Raw genomic sequence first — 13,589 nt, 5'->3', positions numbered from 1 at the left:
TTGTGGGATAAAATTTATTATATTTAGTCTAATTAATTACAATTTAATGTCTAAATAATCTTTATGTGATCTAACCAATCAAAATATATAATTTTATTTAATTAAAGATGATGTGGCTATTCTCTAATTAATTAAAATTATATGGATCACTAGACATTATTATTATTTTTTTTTTACATAAATTGCATAAACAAAACTTAACCAGAGTAAAAATAATGTTTACTGAAAGGAGCAAGTCAAAATGACATTTTAAATAAACTCCATATAACTGTTTCTTGCAAAAAACTGCCATAAATGTCAGCATTACGGTAAACAACAGTAATAATTCTTCACAAAATCAAAATTAAAGTTAAAGCAGTCAGCATTACCGTAAATGACTGCAAATTGATTATTCAATTTTGCACTAATCAAACTCTTAAAAAAAATAAAAAAATGTGAATGTGAATGTGTTCTTAATAATGTATTTCTTTACCTCCCATTGCCACATTTTTACCATATCCAAATTGGCAAGTGTGTGTGACCTTTACATAGAAGCTATAGGATTAAGAACATGCATGTGGTCCTAATAATATGTTCCTTTACATTTCATCTTTTTTTTTTCATTTATATTATTTCATTTAAATAATATCACAACAAATTAATAAATATGTTTCTTTTTATGGATGCTTATCAGACGTGGGAGGATCTCCACCGTTGAACCAGAAACCCTCATCACAATCGTTGAACAATAACCGAGAGCACCTACAACCCATGTGATTGTGGAGATGTGGCTCGAATGGGCCGTACCCACTAGTCCCCATGGTATGGTCGCACAGAGAGCTGTGAGTCCAAGGCTACGAATCATCGCTTAGAGGCTCCAGTACAAAGATTTTTTATAAATGCAAAGGGTAGGCAAGTAATACACCATAAAGAATTAATAATTCGAAGGGTAAGTAACACCTAGCGCTAGTGATAAGGTAGAGATCACATCCAAATAGGGATAAGATTAATGGTTACCAAAACCTTAAATATGGTTAATCCATTCAGATTTAATGGCACAAATAAAATATGGACAAGATTACATAAGGTTATTTTCAGGTGGTTTGCAGGCATTTTTTGTATGGTCTCCATGGATCGGAGATGGATTCCATTGCTTTTAGCTCTGTTGTGCCTAATGTCACCGTTAAATGCCCTCGTTTCTGCTTCTGAATCGACTTCTTATGAATCTTTTGACGAGTCGTTCGAAGGGAGATGGATCGTATCCCAAAAGGAAGATTATAAAGGTGATAGATCGAATGTAGAGAACTTAAAGCAAGGGAGGAAATAAGTTCACTTCTAAATCAAAAAAAAAAGGCAGTAAAGATTATCAGAACCAAAACGCAAGCAGGTAAGCCATATAAGCCCTGAAGAGCACCCGCAACTAAAACCCTAAACCCAAATGGTCGTCTTCTCCAAAATACTCGCGTATAAATTTAAACTCCAAATGGGTGTTTATGGAATCACGCAGTATGCAGTGAAATCAAAAATCAAAAGCATTGATCAAAAATTAAAGCAAATGAAATGAAAATCTCCCTAGCCAAGGCGATGCCAAAACCCAATCACAATATCCCGAACTATATGCATACAAATAAAATAATACATACAATAACTCTGCAACAGATTGCCTGCCGATACAGGATGCAGCGAAGGAACAACGAATAAACAAGGACATGTAAAGATCCAAATAATGCATTTTGTAATGATATCTCGCTCCAGACTTTTATCAAACGCTTTGCATATTGCCTTTCCATATAATCATTAACGCGCACAAAAATTACAAATACAAAGCACTTCAAAGTATTCGAATCGCACACCAAGGCAGAGGTAAATTCCGCTCTGATACCAATTGTAAGCTTTTACAACGATTCTATATGCGGAATAAAAACTTAAAGAATCGTAAAATTGGAATGAAGGTTTAATACCTAGTAAAAATAAATTACCTCCAGCCATTGATAACGCTCTTGCTGTAGTCAAAATCTTTCTATTATGCTTCCACAGTCCACTTGCACTCCAGCTTCAATCCAAGCAAAGAGAAAAGAATACAGAAAGTCTGAAGGCACTTCCAAGCTCTGTTGTCTCAGCTAGATGGTGTAAAAACTGAAGGGAATTGAGATACAAGCTTGGGGACCAAACAGATAAATTTATAGCCAAGCTTCCATCAAGCTTCTGATGGCTATGTGTCAAGTGTTCCACAGATCAAGGTAGAGAACCCCAGATGGAGTAATGGACCACTTCAGTAGCTCCCAACAATAAATTTATTAACTGCAGTTGATTTCCTTAATTTAAGGAAATTACTGCAGTTGGTTTCCAGAAATTAAGGAAAGACTGTAGTTTACTTCCATAATTGTAGGCAACAGTTGTTAAAAAAATTAATGGAGCTTAACAAGTTGCTCACTAATTTCGACACATTGACAGCGGTCGACGCTATGAGAGCTCTTATAGGATTCGTAGCAGACAAATTCATGTTGCTAAACCCACTCATGCATGTGTCGAGGCTTGTCAAAGCTGCGCTCAGCCAGTTCGGGATATCTTTTTCCTCGTAGTTATTGCTCAAAGAAACGTTGATATGATCAGTTGTGGCTTCAAATTGCTTCACACAGTCTCACCATGCAGCACATTCTCTACTATTCATTTGCTTATTTCACAGACTGAACGCCATGTCGTGGGCTTTCCATGCCCGTTCCATGCTCACCCTCATTTCCACGTACATCAAACTGCGAGGCATTGCCGTTTGATTTCCGGTATAGGAAATCATCGACGAGAAACAGCGAGCGGGGTATCGAGTCTGCTTGCAAGCTGACTTGACAACCATGGAGTGATCAAAGGGTCGGCCATCGCTGGAGCAAACGGAAGCTTCAATCGACAACAGCACGATCACAGCAAACAGTAAACTTGAGGTAATGTCGGTTACCAAAAATTTGGTGCTGCATGTTTTCTTTTCGCGTTCATACACGTCAGCGTGCACATTGTTGTAAGGGCTCGACATTTTCAAGCCAATTCAGAGCTCTAAAACAACTAGAATTATAGAACTCAACTGCAAAATTGCCGATATTTTTTACAGAGCAGAGATTGCTACATCCAAGGCAGATAGAGCATGATGAATGAAATGGCTTGCCACGAAATGCTCTTATAGAATTTGAACTCTGTCACCTACCGATCAATCCGGATGTACTAGAGGTTTGAAATCAGTAAGCAGTCGGCAGGAAATTCTTGTTTTGTTATCGTTGTCTGGATCCACCAACTTTGTCAAATAATTGTTTCAGCGGTTAGGACAGAGGAATGTTGTTGGTATTGGGCTCTGAAGTTCTTATCATCACTGATTTTAGCGAGATCAGACCACCGCATTAAGAATAAAATATGGAGATCTTTCAAATTGAAAATTCAAATAAGAAGCTTCCTCATGTTTTTGTGACCCAATAGGTTCGTCAAATAAAGAATTTGAGAATACCATTAACGCATACAAACTCAGTAAATCCACATACATACATATATATATATATATAGATATAATAATGCATTCTATTGAATAGATAAATCCACATATATAGAAACACGATCCATGCATTTTAATGAATATAAGATTATGGAAATGGTACGGCCGTAGTAAGTGAAGCCGTATCTACGAACTTAGTCAAGCATTTACTTCACCAATTCGGACAGAAGAAACTCGTCAGTATCGGTCTTATTATATATAGCTGGTTTTAAGTTTTAAGGAGATCAAACCGACGCTTTGACTAAAATTGGATAATTCAATTTAGAGGCTTCCTATTCTTTTACATTAACATTAATAAATAATTTGAGAATAGCGTTAACATTTACAAAATATTGATAAGTTATCTCACAGTGTAAGATCCATGCATTTAACCGGATTCATGCATTTTAGTAATCTTGAGGTTGTGGTCAACCGCGAAGGTTTGGTCATTGACAAATTGTGACGTCCAATTCTGATCAAGACTATCCAATTGTGAGGTCAGGATTATGTACACCTAAAAGCTAATCTAGGTCCGATTTTTTCTGATTTTTTTTTATACATTTTGATAAATAAGAGCTACACTAGACATTCCAGTTATTCTAACCGCGATTTATAGGATTGAAAAAAAATTCCCATACATTTTGACAAATACATAAAGATTCTGTAAATAGGATGGTAGTAAATGATAAAAGATAGATCTTTAAGCAGATAGGCTTGGGGTTTATTAAAGAATAGGGATTATAGAATTTTTATTTTAAAAAAATAAAAATAAAAAGATATATGTATATGATGTTTGAATGGTTGCATGGGTTATTTCATTTTACCTAACCAGCAGTTGGACAGTTGATTAGAGTAAGTAGGTAGGATTTTAGTTTGAATAAATTCAGTTTTTTAGCAACAAGTTTGTTTCAGATGAGATTTCAGTACAGCATGTGTCAGATTTCAGTTTGCAGAAAAGGCTATGATTTCAGTTCAAGATTTTCAGTCACAAAGACTATACAATAAGGTAGAAATCACAGAAGAACAGTTTACAATGTAACTTCAGTCACAATTCAAAGGCTGCTGATCTTAAAGTTCTTGACATTTCGCTAGGAAATGCCATTCCCATGTGGAGCCACTGTTAGAATCCTATAGTGATAGGATTCATAATTTTGAATTGGCTAAGGTTAAGCATTGTAATATTGTACATACATTTTCTTTCTGCAAATATTTTCCATATTAAAAATTAAAAATCATATATCAAACCATCATAAAGCATTTACTAAAGCATATATCAAACCATCATAATGCATATAATAAACCACCATAAAGCATATACCAAACCACCATATCAAAGTTTCTTTGCCTCAACTGGGAAACAAGGAAGGATACATGGCCCGCATCTGATCCGCCATCTCCCATGTAGCTTCATCGGGCCCAAAGTTCTTCCATTGTACTTTAACTTGCTAGATTTCTCTGTTTTGCAACATGAGCACTTTTTTCTACAATATACATTGAGGCTCCGGTTGGAATTCTCCATCTGTTTCCACCTTTAATAAAAACCATTCAATCACATTATCAACATCTTTAACATACTTCTTAAGCATTGAGACATCGAAAACATCATGGAATTTCACTGTCATAGGCAGTGCAAGCCGATAGGCTACTGGCTGAATCCTCTTAATGACACTGAAGGGTCCACAAAAACGTGGTGCCAGTTTGGCACATGAGTCAATCCGCAAAGAGCTCTTTTTCAGTTTGATGCACAAGTACATCTATTCCCCAACCTATAACTCCTTAAGCAAGTTGTTCATATCAGCATAACTCTTATTCCTATCTTGTGTTTCCTTTAGGTTCTTATTGATCACTTGAATTTCCTATTCCATATCTACCAACATATATGGTCCAATCACTACCCTTCTAACCAAATCACTCCAACTGATGGGAGTGTTACAACTCCAACCACAAAATTCCTCAAAAGGGCTCATCTTCAGTGACCCCTAATAATTGTTGTTATATGTGAACTCTACCAAGGGGAGATACTCTTCCCACTTCCATTGTTTATGCATCGCATACATCTTCAACATGTCCTCCAATATCCTGTTGACCCTCTCTATTTGTCCATCTATCTACAGATGATAAGTTGTGCTGAAGGATAAATTTGTGCCCAAACTTGCAAATAACTCCTTCCAGAACTTGGAAATCAACTTTGCATCCCTTTCTAACACAATATTCTTTGGAACACCATGTAATCTGACTACATCTATGATGAATACCTGTGCCACGTCTCTAACTGAGAACACAGACTTCACCAGAATGAAGTGTGCAACCTTTGTTAACCTATCCACAATGACAAAAATGGAATCATGTTGTTTCACTATCTTTGGCAACCATGTGATGAAATCCATGGAAATAACCTCACATTTCCACTCTGGAATCGTGATTGCTTGTAGTAGTCCACCTGGATGTTTATATTCTACTTTCACTCGTTGATAGTTGAAACACCTTGCCATAAACTCTACTACATCCCTCTGTAAATTTGGCCAATAATAATATCTCTTTATCGTCGTTAGTGTATTCTGATAACCTGGGTTTCCTGAATACAGTTTCCCATGAAATTCCCTCAATATCACCTTCTTGAGCTCACTGTTATCTGGTACATATATCTTGTCTCGAAACCTGACCAATCCATCCACTATAAGACAATAATTCATACCCTCTTTGTCTGTACCTATACCTATATTGTTTCATGTACCAACAACCTGCTACAACCTGTGCACAATCACCATATACCTTACTTCCTGGTGACCTGCCTGCAAGATCTTATCATGTAAGTCTATCCCACAGGATCTCATAGCTGCCAAGTGATGTACCTATACCCGTCTACTAAGAACATCTGCCATTATTTTCTCTTTTCCCTTAATGTACCTAATCTTGAAGTCAAAATTATTGATCATGACCAACCATCTTGCCTGTCTGGCGTTCAGATTCGACTGGTCAAACAAATACCTCAACCCAATGTGATCACTCATAAGTATAAACCTTCTGGCAAGAAGATAGGGTCTCCACATATTCAATTCATGTATAATCATTGCTATCTCAAGATCATGTGTCGGGTGGTTCTTCTCTTGCTCATTTAGTTTCCAGGACTCATAACATACCACTTGTCCATCCTGCATAAGAACTCCACCAAGACCTCTCTTGCAAGCATCTGTGCATACCACAAACTCTTTGTCCAGATCTGCAATCTATAGCACTGGTGCGTGTGTCAACAACTGCTTAAGCTGCAACCTCACACTCCTTTGTCCATTTGAATTTCTTACCTTTCATTTTCAATGATGTGATAGGATAAGAAGTCAATGAGAAGTTCTTGATGAACCTCCTATAGTAGCTTGCCAAACCCATGAAAGATCTTACCTCATCCACACTCTTAGGAGCCACCCACTCCATGATGGCCCTTATCTTCTCCGTATCTATTGTAATGACCTCCTTGGAGATAACATGTCCCAAGTAATGTACCTCACTATGGAAGAAACTACACTTGCTAAGCTTAACAGACAACTGATTCTCCCTCAACAACCTCAACACTGCTGCTAAATGCTCGACATGCTCTTCCTCATTTTTAGAATATAATAGTATATCATCGATGGACACAATAACAAACTTATACAAATATGGACAAAAACCACTATTCATCAAACACATGAATGTAGTTGGAGCATTAGTTAAGCCAAATGGAACAACAACAAACTCATAATGCCAATACCTGGTCCTGAGCGCAGTCTTGTAAATGTCCTCCTCTTTGATGCATACCTGATGGTATCCATATCTCAAGTCAATCTTCGAGAACACTATTGCTCCCTCAAGTTGATATAACAAGTCATCGATCCTCGGCAAAGGGTACATGTTCTAGATAGTCACTTTGTTCAATGGCCTGTAGTCAATGCATAACCCGAGGGTACCCTCTTTATTCTTCACAAACAAGACCAGTGCACCCCAAGGTAATACACTTGGCCTAATGTATCCCTTGTCCAACATTTCCTTCAACTGAAACTTTAACTCAACTAACTCAGTTGTGCTCATCCTGTAAGGTGTTTTTGATGCTCAAGCTATCCCTACCACTAACTCAATAGAAATTCTATGTCCTTATGAGGTGGAAACTTTGTAATGTCCTCAGGAAATACATCTTGAAACTGCTGCAGAACTGGGCACCTACTCAACACATCTGCCTCCTCAACCTCCTTACCCTTATCAATATAAATGTGTATTGCACATAAAACACACCCTTTCCTGCGGCTACGCTTGCATAATTGTCACCATCCTAACTAATGTGGCATTCTTCTTACCCTATAAGACTCTTGCTTCTCCATTGTCATCAACACACTCAATATCTTTGTCATAGCAGTCTATCTTGCTTCTATGAAGATACAACCAATCCATGCCCAACAACATACTGTATGACCCCAACGGTAATACATGCAAATGTGCTGCAGTGGGCGTACCATTTAAGTCAAATGTGCAAGCTCTTACCCAATGATGAACTCGCTTCCTTGTACCTGTAGCCAACTGTATTAACCAAGACTCTACATGCAATTCCTTTCTCAAACCACACTTATCCACCAAGTCAGGACTAACATAGCTATAATTATATCCAGGGTCAGTCAAAATAGAAATAACTTGATAACAAAGCTTACCATCCATCTCACGTATAGATGCATGGTTTTCTGCCTGCATGTTGTCCACTGCTGCATAGATACATGGAATACTCTGACTAACATCCCTAACAAGCTGCGCCTCCTGTGCATTGTATATCTTAGGCCTTCCACCATGATGTTGTGGACAATATCTTCTAAGGTGTTCCTCACCACATGTCCAACAGTCCAACCGACTAGTGCCCTCACCTCTATGCTCTTGCTGTTGTGACCCATGTCCTTGTCTAGCTATATTAAACTTCTTTTGTGGTGCCATGTTTTCCTTCCCATCTGCATTTTGAGGCCTTGTCCTCTTAGGCTTCCATTTACCTCTACCATTTTCTTTTCCTTACCATCCATGCTGAGATTCATTCTTATGCTTTTATTTCTCATAGAAATGCTTCAGTTTCCTAATGACTTCCTCAAGTGATTGAGGCTCATCATACTCAATCCGATCTCTAAATGCTAATGGCAAACCACTGAAAAATATCTGAACTTTAGCCTTCTCATCAGTAAGATACAGTACATACGTCAATATCTATAGAAAATTGGTCGTATACTCTTCATCTATCATTGATCCCATATTTAGCTCATAGAATTCTTTTGTCTTACTGTCATAGTACCTCTCTGACAAGTACTTCTTCTTGAAAAGCCTTTTGAACTCCCGCCAGTTCAAGTCATTTGTCCTGATGTCTCTAACCCACTATTCCATGTATCCAAGCCTCTGCATCTTGCGGATTTTTCACATCTCCATCAAAAGTAGGTGGTTTTTCTTTCTTGAATCTGGAAAGTATCCCCTATCATTCCTCCTATAAGGATGATAGTGATGATGATGATTATGTCTATCACAACAAGAACTTGAATAGTACTTGTGCTCATCACCACTCTTATCTGGAGTGTCCAACAACCTGTCATTTCTCACTGTATCAGATCTATCTGACCTGTGTATACAAGGAGGTTTGTTTCCATATGCCCCGTTAGTTCCATCCTCCTATCCATGGCTGACCCAAAGTAGCCCTTATTGCTGCAAGTTTGACAAACTTTGAACAAGCATAACATTAACCTCTGCTTGTTTCTGTTGTGCTTGTATGATCTGATCATTATCTGCCTTGCAACTCCTTATCTCTTTCATTAATCTTCTCAGTGTAACTGCCAAATCAAAAGAACTCCCAACGCGATATTGCTCTTCGAATTCATAGGGAGAGTCTTTGTAGTCAACCATCTTGCTAGCCATTTGCGATTTCTTCCTATAATGCATAATATGTCAGATAAACCAAATCACAATAAATCTACGTACTTTAGTATAGCTCGAGGAGGATACCTTGTTTGCAAGATCACCAAATCAGCATAGTACATGTATAACATAATCATAACAACATATAGACATACATAATAAATGTATCAACACATAAGCATCACTCTAGTTAGTGTTCAGTCATTAATGCAAGGCCATATCAACAATGCATGTTATGACCTCATGCATGACATCAACCATTACTCCATTGTACACATTTCCGCATGCAACCAACAATATGCATAAGCAATGCCAAACCAACTACACCTACTCATAACCGCATATAGTCGAGCATAAGTGATCAAATATTGTAATCAACCTACAAGACTGATACAGGTAATCAAAATATTCAAGAATGTAACCTAACATATAAGGGTGTAAGTAGGCAGAATAAAATCAACATATAAGCGACATATAATCCATATATAGTCAGTCACATACTTATGACAAATGTATTCCACAAAATCAATATCAAAATCTCCATGATAACCATACTACAACCATAATCAAGAATCAAGCCAATGCAACAAGCACATGGTATGCAAGTGTAAGAGACACACGTGAAATTGACTTGCATGCATGATCAATACACCACCCATCGAGTTCGAGAGTTGAACCATGCCGTGATACAACTCTATAACACCCTCCTCCCACATCTACCCAAGTAACTAGCCAACCGGGGTAGACATGCGACGAGAGGCTACTATGATGGGATTCGACCTCCTAGGTGACCTTAAGGAAGTGGAATCGACAGATTTATAACACACAGACATCCAACGCCAGTCTCATGACCCATAAGAACCCAACAAGCACTTTAGACTGCTTGCCCCTGGGTCCTACTGAAGTTTTCACCAACCTAGGCCAGAGTAACGGTCCACAGACACAGCCAAGATGAGTTACAACACTCTCCAACCCTTAGCCCACAACCCATAACACTGCCCAAAATTGGATGATAACTTAAAACCAGTAAAAGTGCAGGTAAATAATGATGCCAAATCAATGAACTAAACAAGACCATATCCAGACCCCTACTAGCCATGCCAGGTATTTTGTCAATCATATCATGAACATGTAATCTGCAAGCGTAAACAACATAATTAAGTGTAGGGATCTCATACTTATCTAAGAATTGTCATGAACCATTGTTTTCTCATGTAATCCATTACCTTGTCATTTATTAGGACATAGATACATTATGCATTCATAAACAAGTAAAAACATGATGAAATCCATACATAACTATTGCCACAACACATACATTTAACCAGCATAATAGGAATAGAAATACCATAAACATATGAGCCATCAAAATCCATATATACATCAGTACGTTTGCACATGAAGATCAAGAGAATGAATTTCTCATTAATAAATGCAATGAACCAACCAGAGATGGGACTACCACATTCCACCCAACCATAGATTAGCTGAGCCAAGTCTCTCTTCAGCCAATCAGCCCCGTGCCATATTCCAAACATAAATGTGGGACTCATAGAACACATAAAAAAACAACAATCAATCTAGATGCCACTAGAGTTCTCTGCCTACACCGTGAAGAATTTGAGTGTCTCCTAGTCTCTCAAGCTTTACCGTACATCCATAGTCCGATCCAGGGATCACTAAGCCCTACACCGAGACATAATCTTTAGGCTTTACCATGCATTCTAGAACCACTAAACCCAACGGAGAGAAAATATACCTCTTGACTTTACCATATATCTTGTCATTCACCATTATAAATTAAATAATAACAACCAAATCCTTTAAGTGTAGATTGTACATTTTTATATTTAACAATTTTCTATATTTAACCATTGATATGGACATCCTTCTATTATTCATAGCAAATATAGAGAAAAAAGAATCCAACAGCAACAACCATACATCCACTTGATTATATAGGTTTTTGAGAGTTAGACAACTAGCATATTTGATTATATAGATTTTTCAAAGCGTGGAAATCTAACCTATGTTGATTTTAGTGAAGTTGGACATGCAACCCTACAGTAACCCACACGATGATATGTCATGGTTGACATACAATCATTGGAGACACAACCTTTACAAACAGAAGGCATATATGTTGAACGGCCAAACAAGTTTAGATTTAGCGTTCCATACCAAAATTGTATTGTTGTATGACAATATTATATTAATACAGGACAATATCAAAATAAACTCTTTTTAGGGCAATATTAATTATATTGCTTTTGTATTAAGACATGCGAGAAAATTGCCTGAAAGCCTATGTACGGAGGTAGAGCAATATTTATATAATTATTGAGGATAGATGTAAGAGTTTTGCTTGGGCAATTGTAGCAGAAAACACTGATGTGCACGCAATCATATGATTTTAATATGATGTGGCCACTTGTTGCAGCCGTGTGCGTTTTAACCAAATTCTGCATCTCTAATTCGAAGCACCAGATTCTGCAATGTCATCCTGTTAATGTATAAAATTATATGCCTTCTGAAATATTGATTGATGCAATAATCTAATGTAACCTCAAAAAAAAAATTAATATTTAATTATTGTATAGAAAAGTGGTGGTATATTACTTAATTCCTCCATGATAAATGAGGGAGCAAGGACTCTCTCAACAATGGGCAATTTGATTGGGCGACACTTGTTCTCGACGTTGAATGCGAATGCATATCACTATGATAATACCTTTCGTGTTATTTGATAATCTCTGAGGTGGTATTGCTACACGAGTGCTGCCGTTGGCCTTTACCCATCATTCCATGTTTTAACTAATATCTTTAGTGATTACTAATTCTCTTGTATCATGACGGCATGGTTGGTATTTTTTGGAATCTATATTGTATTCCATAAAAACATATTTTTCTCCTTTGTCATAGTATTTATGTCTTTTTTCCATGGGTAATACAACCAAACATTTTCAACACATTTTTTTATTTATGCCTTTTGTAAAATCATGTTGTGAAGACTTTTCATGGAACATCTATTTAAAAAATAAATTGCATTTTCTATAGCTTCATTAGGTTTCATTTGAGAATCCTCTCTTCTTTAATGTGCTCTTAGCTATTTCTTAAATAAATTTATTTTTCCGTTTTATAATATTGTTTTTCTATAATATATAGCGTAGTAATTTGCATTCTAATATTTTTTTAGTTATCTCCAAAATAGATTTATGCTTTTTTTTTTAATATCATTTTTCATAGATTATAGTAAATTGTGTTTTAAATTCAATGTTCTCTAAAAAAAATTTAAAACTTTTTAAACATGTGTTTTCATTTAAACTTTTTTATTGAACTCATTTGACATGTATTTTCATTTGGTTGTTCTATTTGGTATCAAGACATATTTGAATTATTTAACTTGTTTTATGTTGCAATCATAATTACCAATCAATCGAGCATTTTTGAAAAACCGTGGTTTTTAGTTATCTATCTGTTTCTTATTTAGCAGGATGCCACATGTATTTTATCTCTTGGGCATGACATGCTAATGATATACTTCCCTAAACACAAAATAAAGAGTGATTTACTAAATCTTGAAAAGAAGAGAGCTTTCTGTTATTAAATACAAAATAAGGAGTGATTTACTAAATTTTGAAAAGTTTTTTTTTTTTAAAGGAAGTGCTATTTTTTTTCTATGGTTTTGAATTCTATCTTTTAGATTGTTATATTTAAAATGAATCAAGAAACAAAAAGATTGATAGAAATCATTGTTAAAGGAAAGAAAACTAGATATATCCAAGTCTTTAAGATCTATATTGTCTACTTTTTTCCAATTTAAAAATTATTCATTAGAATTTGAATTTGAATTCAAATTTGAATTTGGTAATTATGGCTACCATAATAAGATCAAATCTATCGAGGGACATTTCAATACTTTTTAAATGATTCTTTAATGTTCAAAATTGTCTCCATTATTTCTAATTTTATTAATCAAGCTCATAATGTGAGTAAAGGAATCATTCATCCACTAGACTACTTCATTTGTAATTTTTTAGTATCTCTTTTTAACAATTGCAACTTAGGAATCTTACTTGTTAACTCCTTTGTATGCATTTTGTAAAGTCTCTCATGCTTGCTTGGACTTTGTGGTCACTGCTATCCTTGGAGTTGTTTGTACAAATTTAATAACCTTGACATTTTTCTTCCTACA

The 13,589-nt window shown here is 36.1% G+C and overlaps 1 protein-coding gene across 1 annotated transcript in view; it reads right to left on the bottom strand.

The window, feature by feature from the left end:
- Positions 1-9,394, bottom strand: part of LOC149224268 (pectinesterase-like) — a 17,438-nt gene extending 8,044 nt beyond the window's left edge. The window contains exon 1 of the mRNA XM_089388134.1: positions 9,202-9,394. Coding sequence (XP_089244260.1) covers positions 9,202-9,394 — 193 coding nt within the window. The remainder of the gene's footprint in view (positions 1-9,201) is intronic.
- Positions 9,395-13,589: the final 4,195 nt, after the last annotated feature.

This window comes from Pinus tabuliformis, chromosome Q, assembly GCF_031772625.1.
Source record: "Pinus tabuliformis cultivar Carrire ecotype Pingquan chromosome Q, CPIR1, whole genome shotgun sequence".
In the NCBI taxonomy this organism is placed as follows: Eukaryota; Viridiplantae; Streptophyta; class Pinopsida; order Pinales; family Pinaceae; genus Pinus; species Pinus tabuliformis.
The sequence above is the reverse complement of the archived record's forward strand: the minus strand, read 5'-3'. Positions and strand labels throughout refer to the sequence as shown.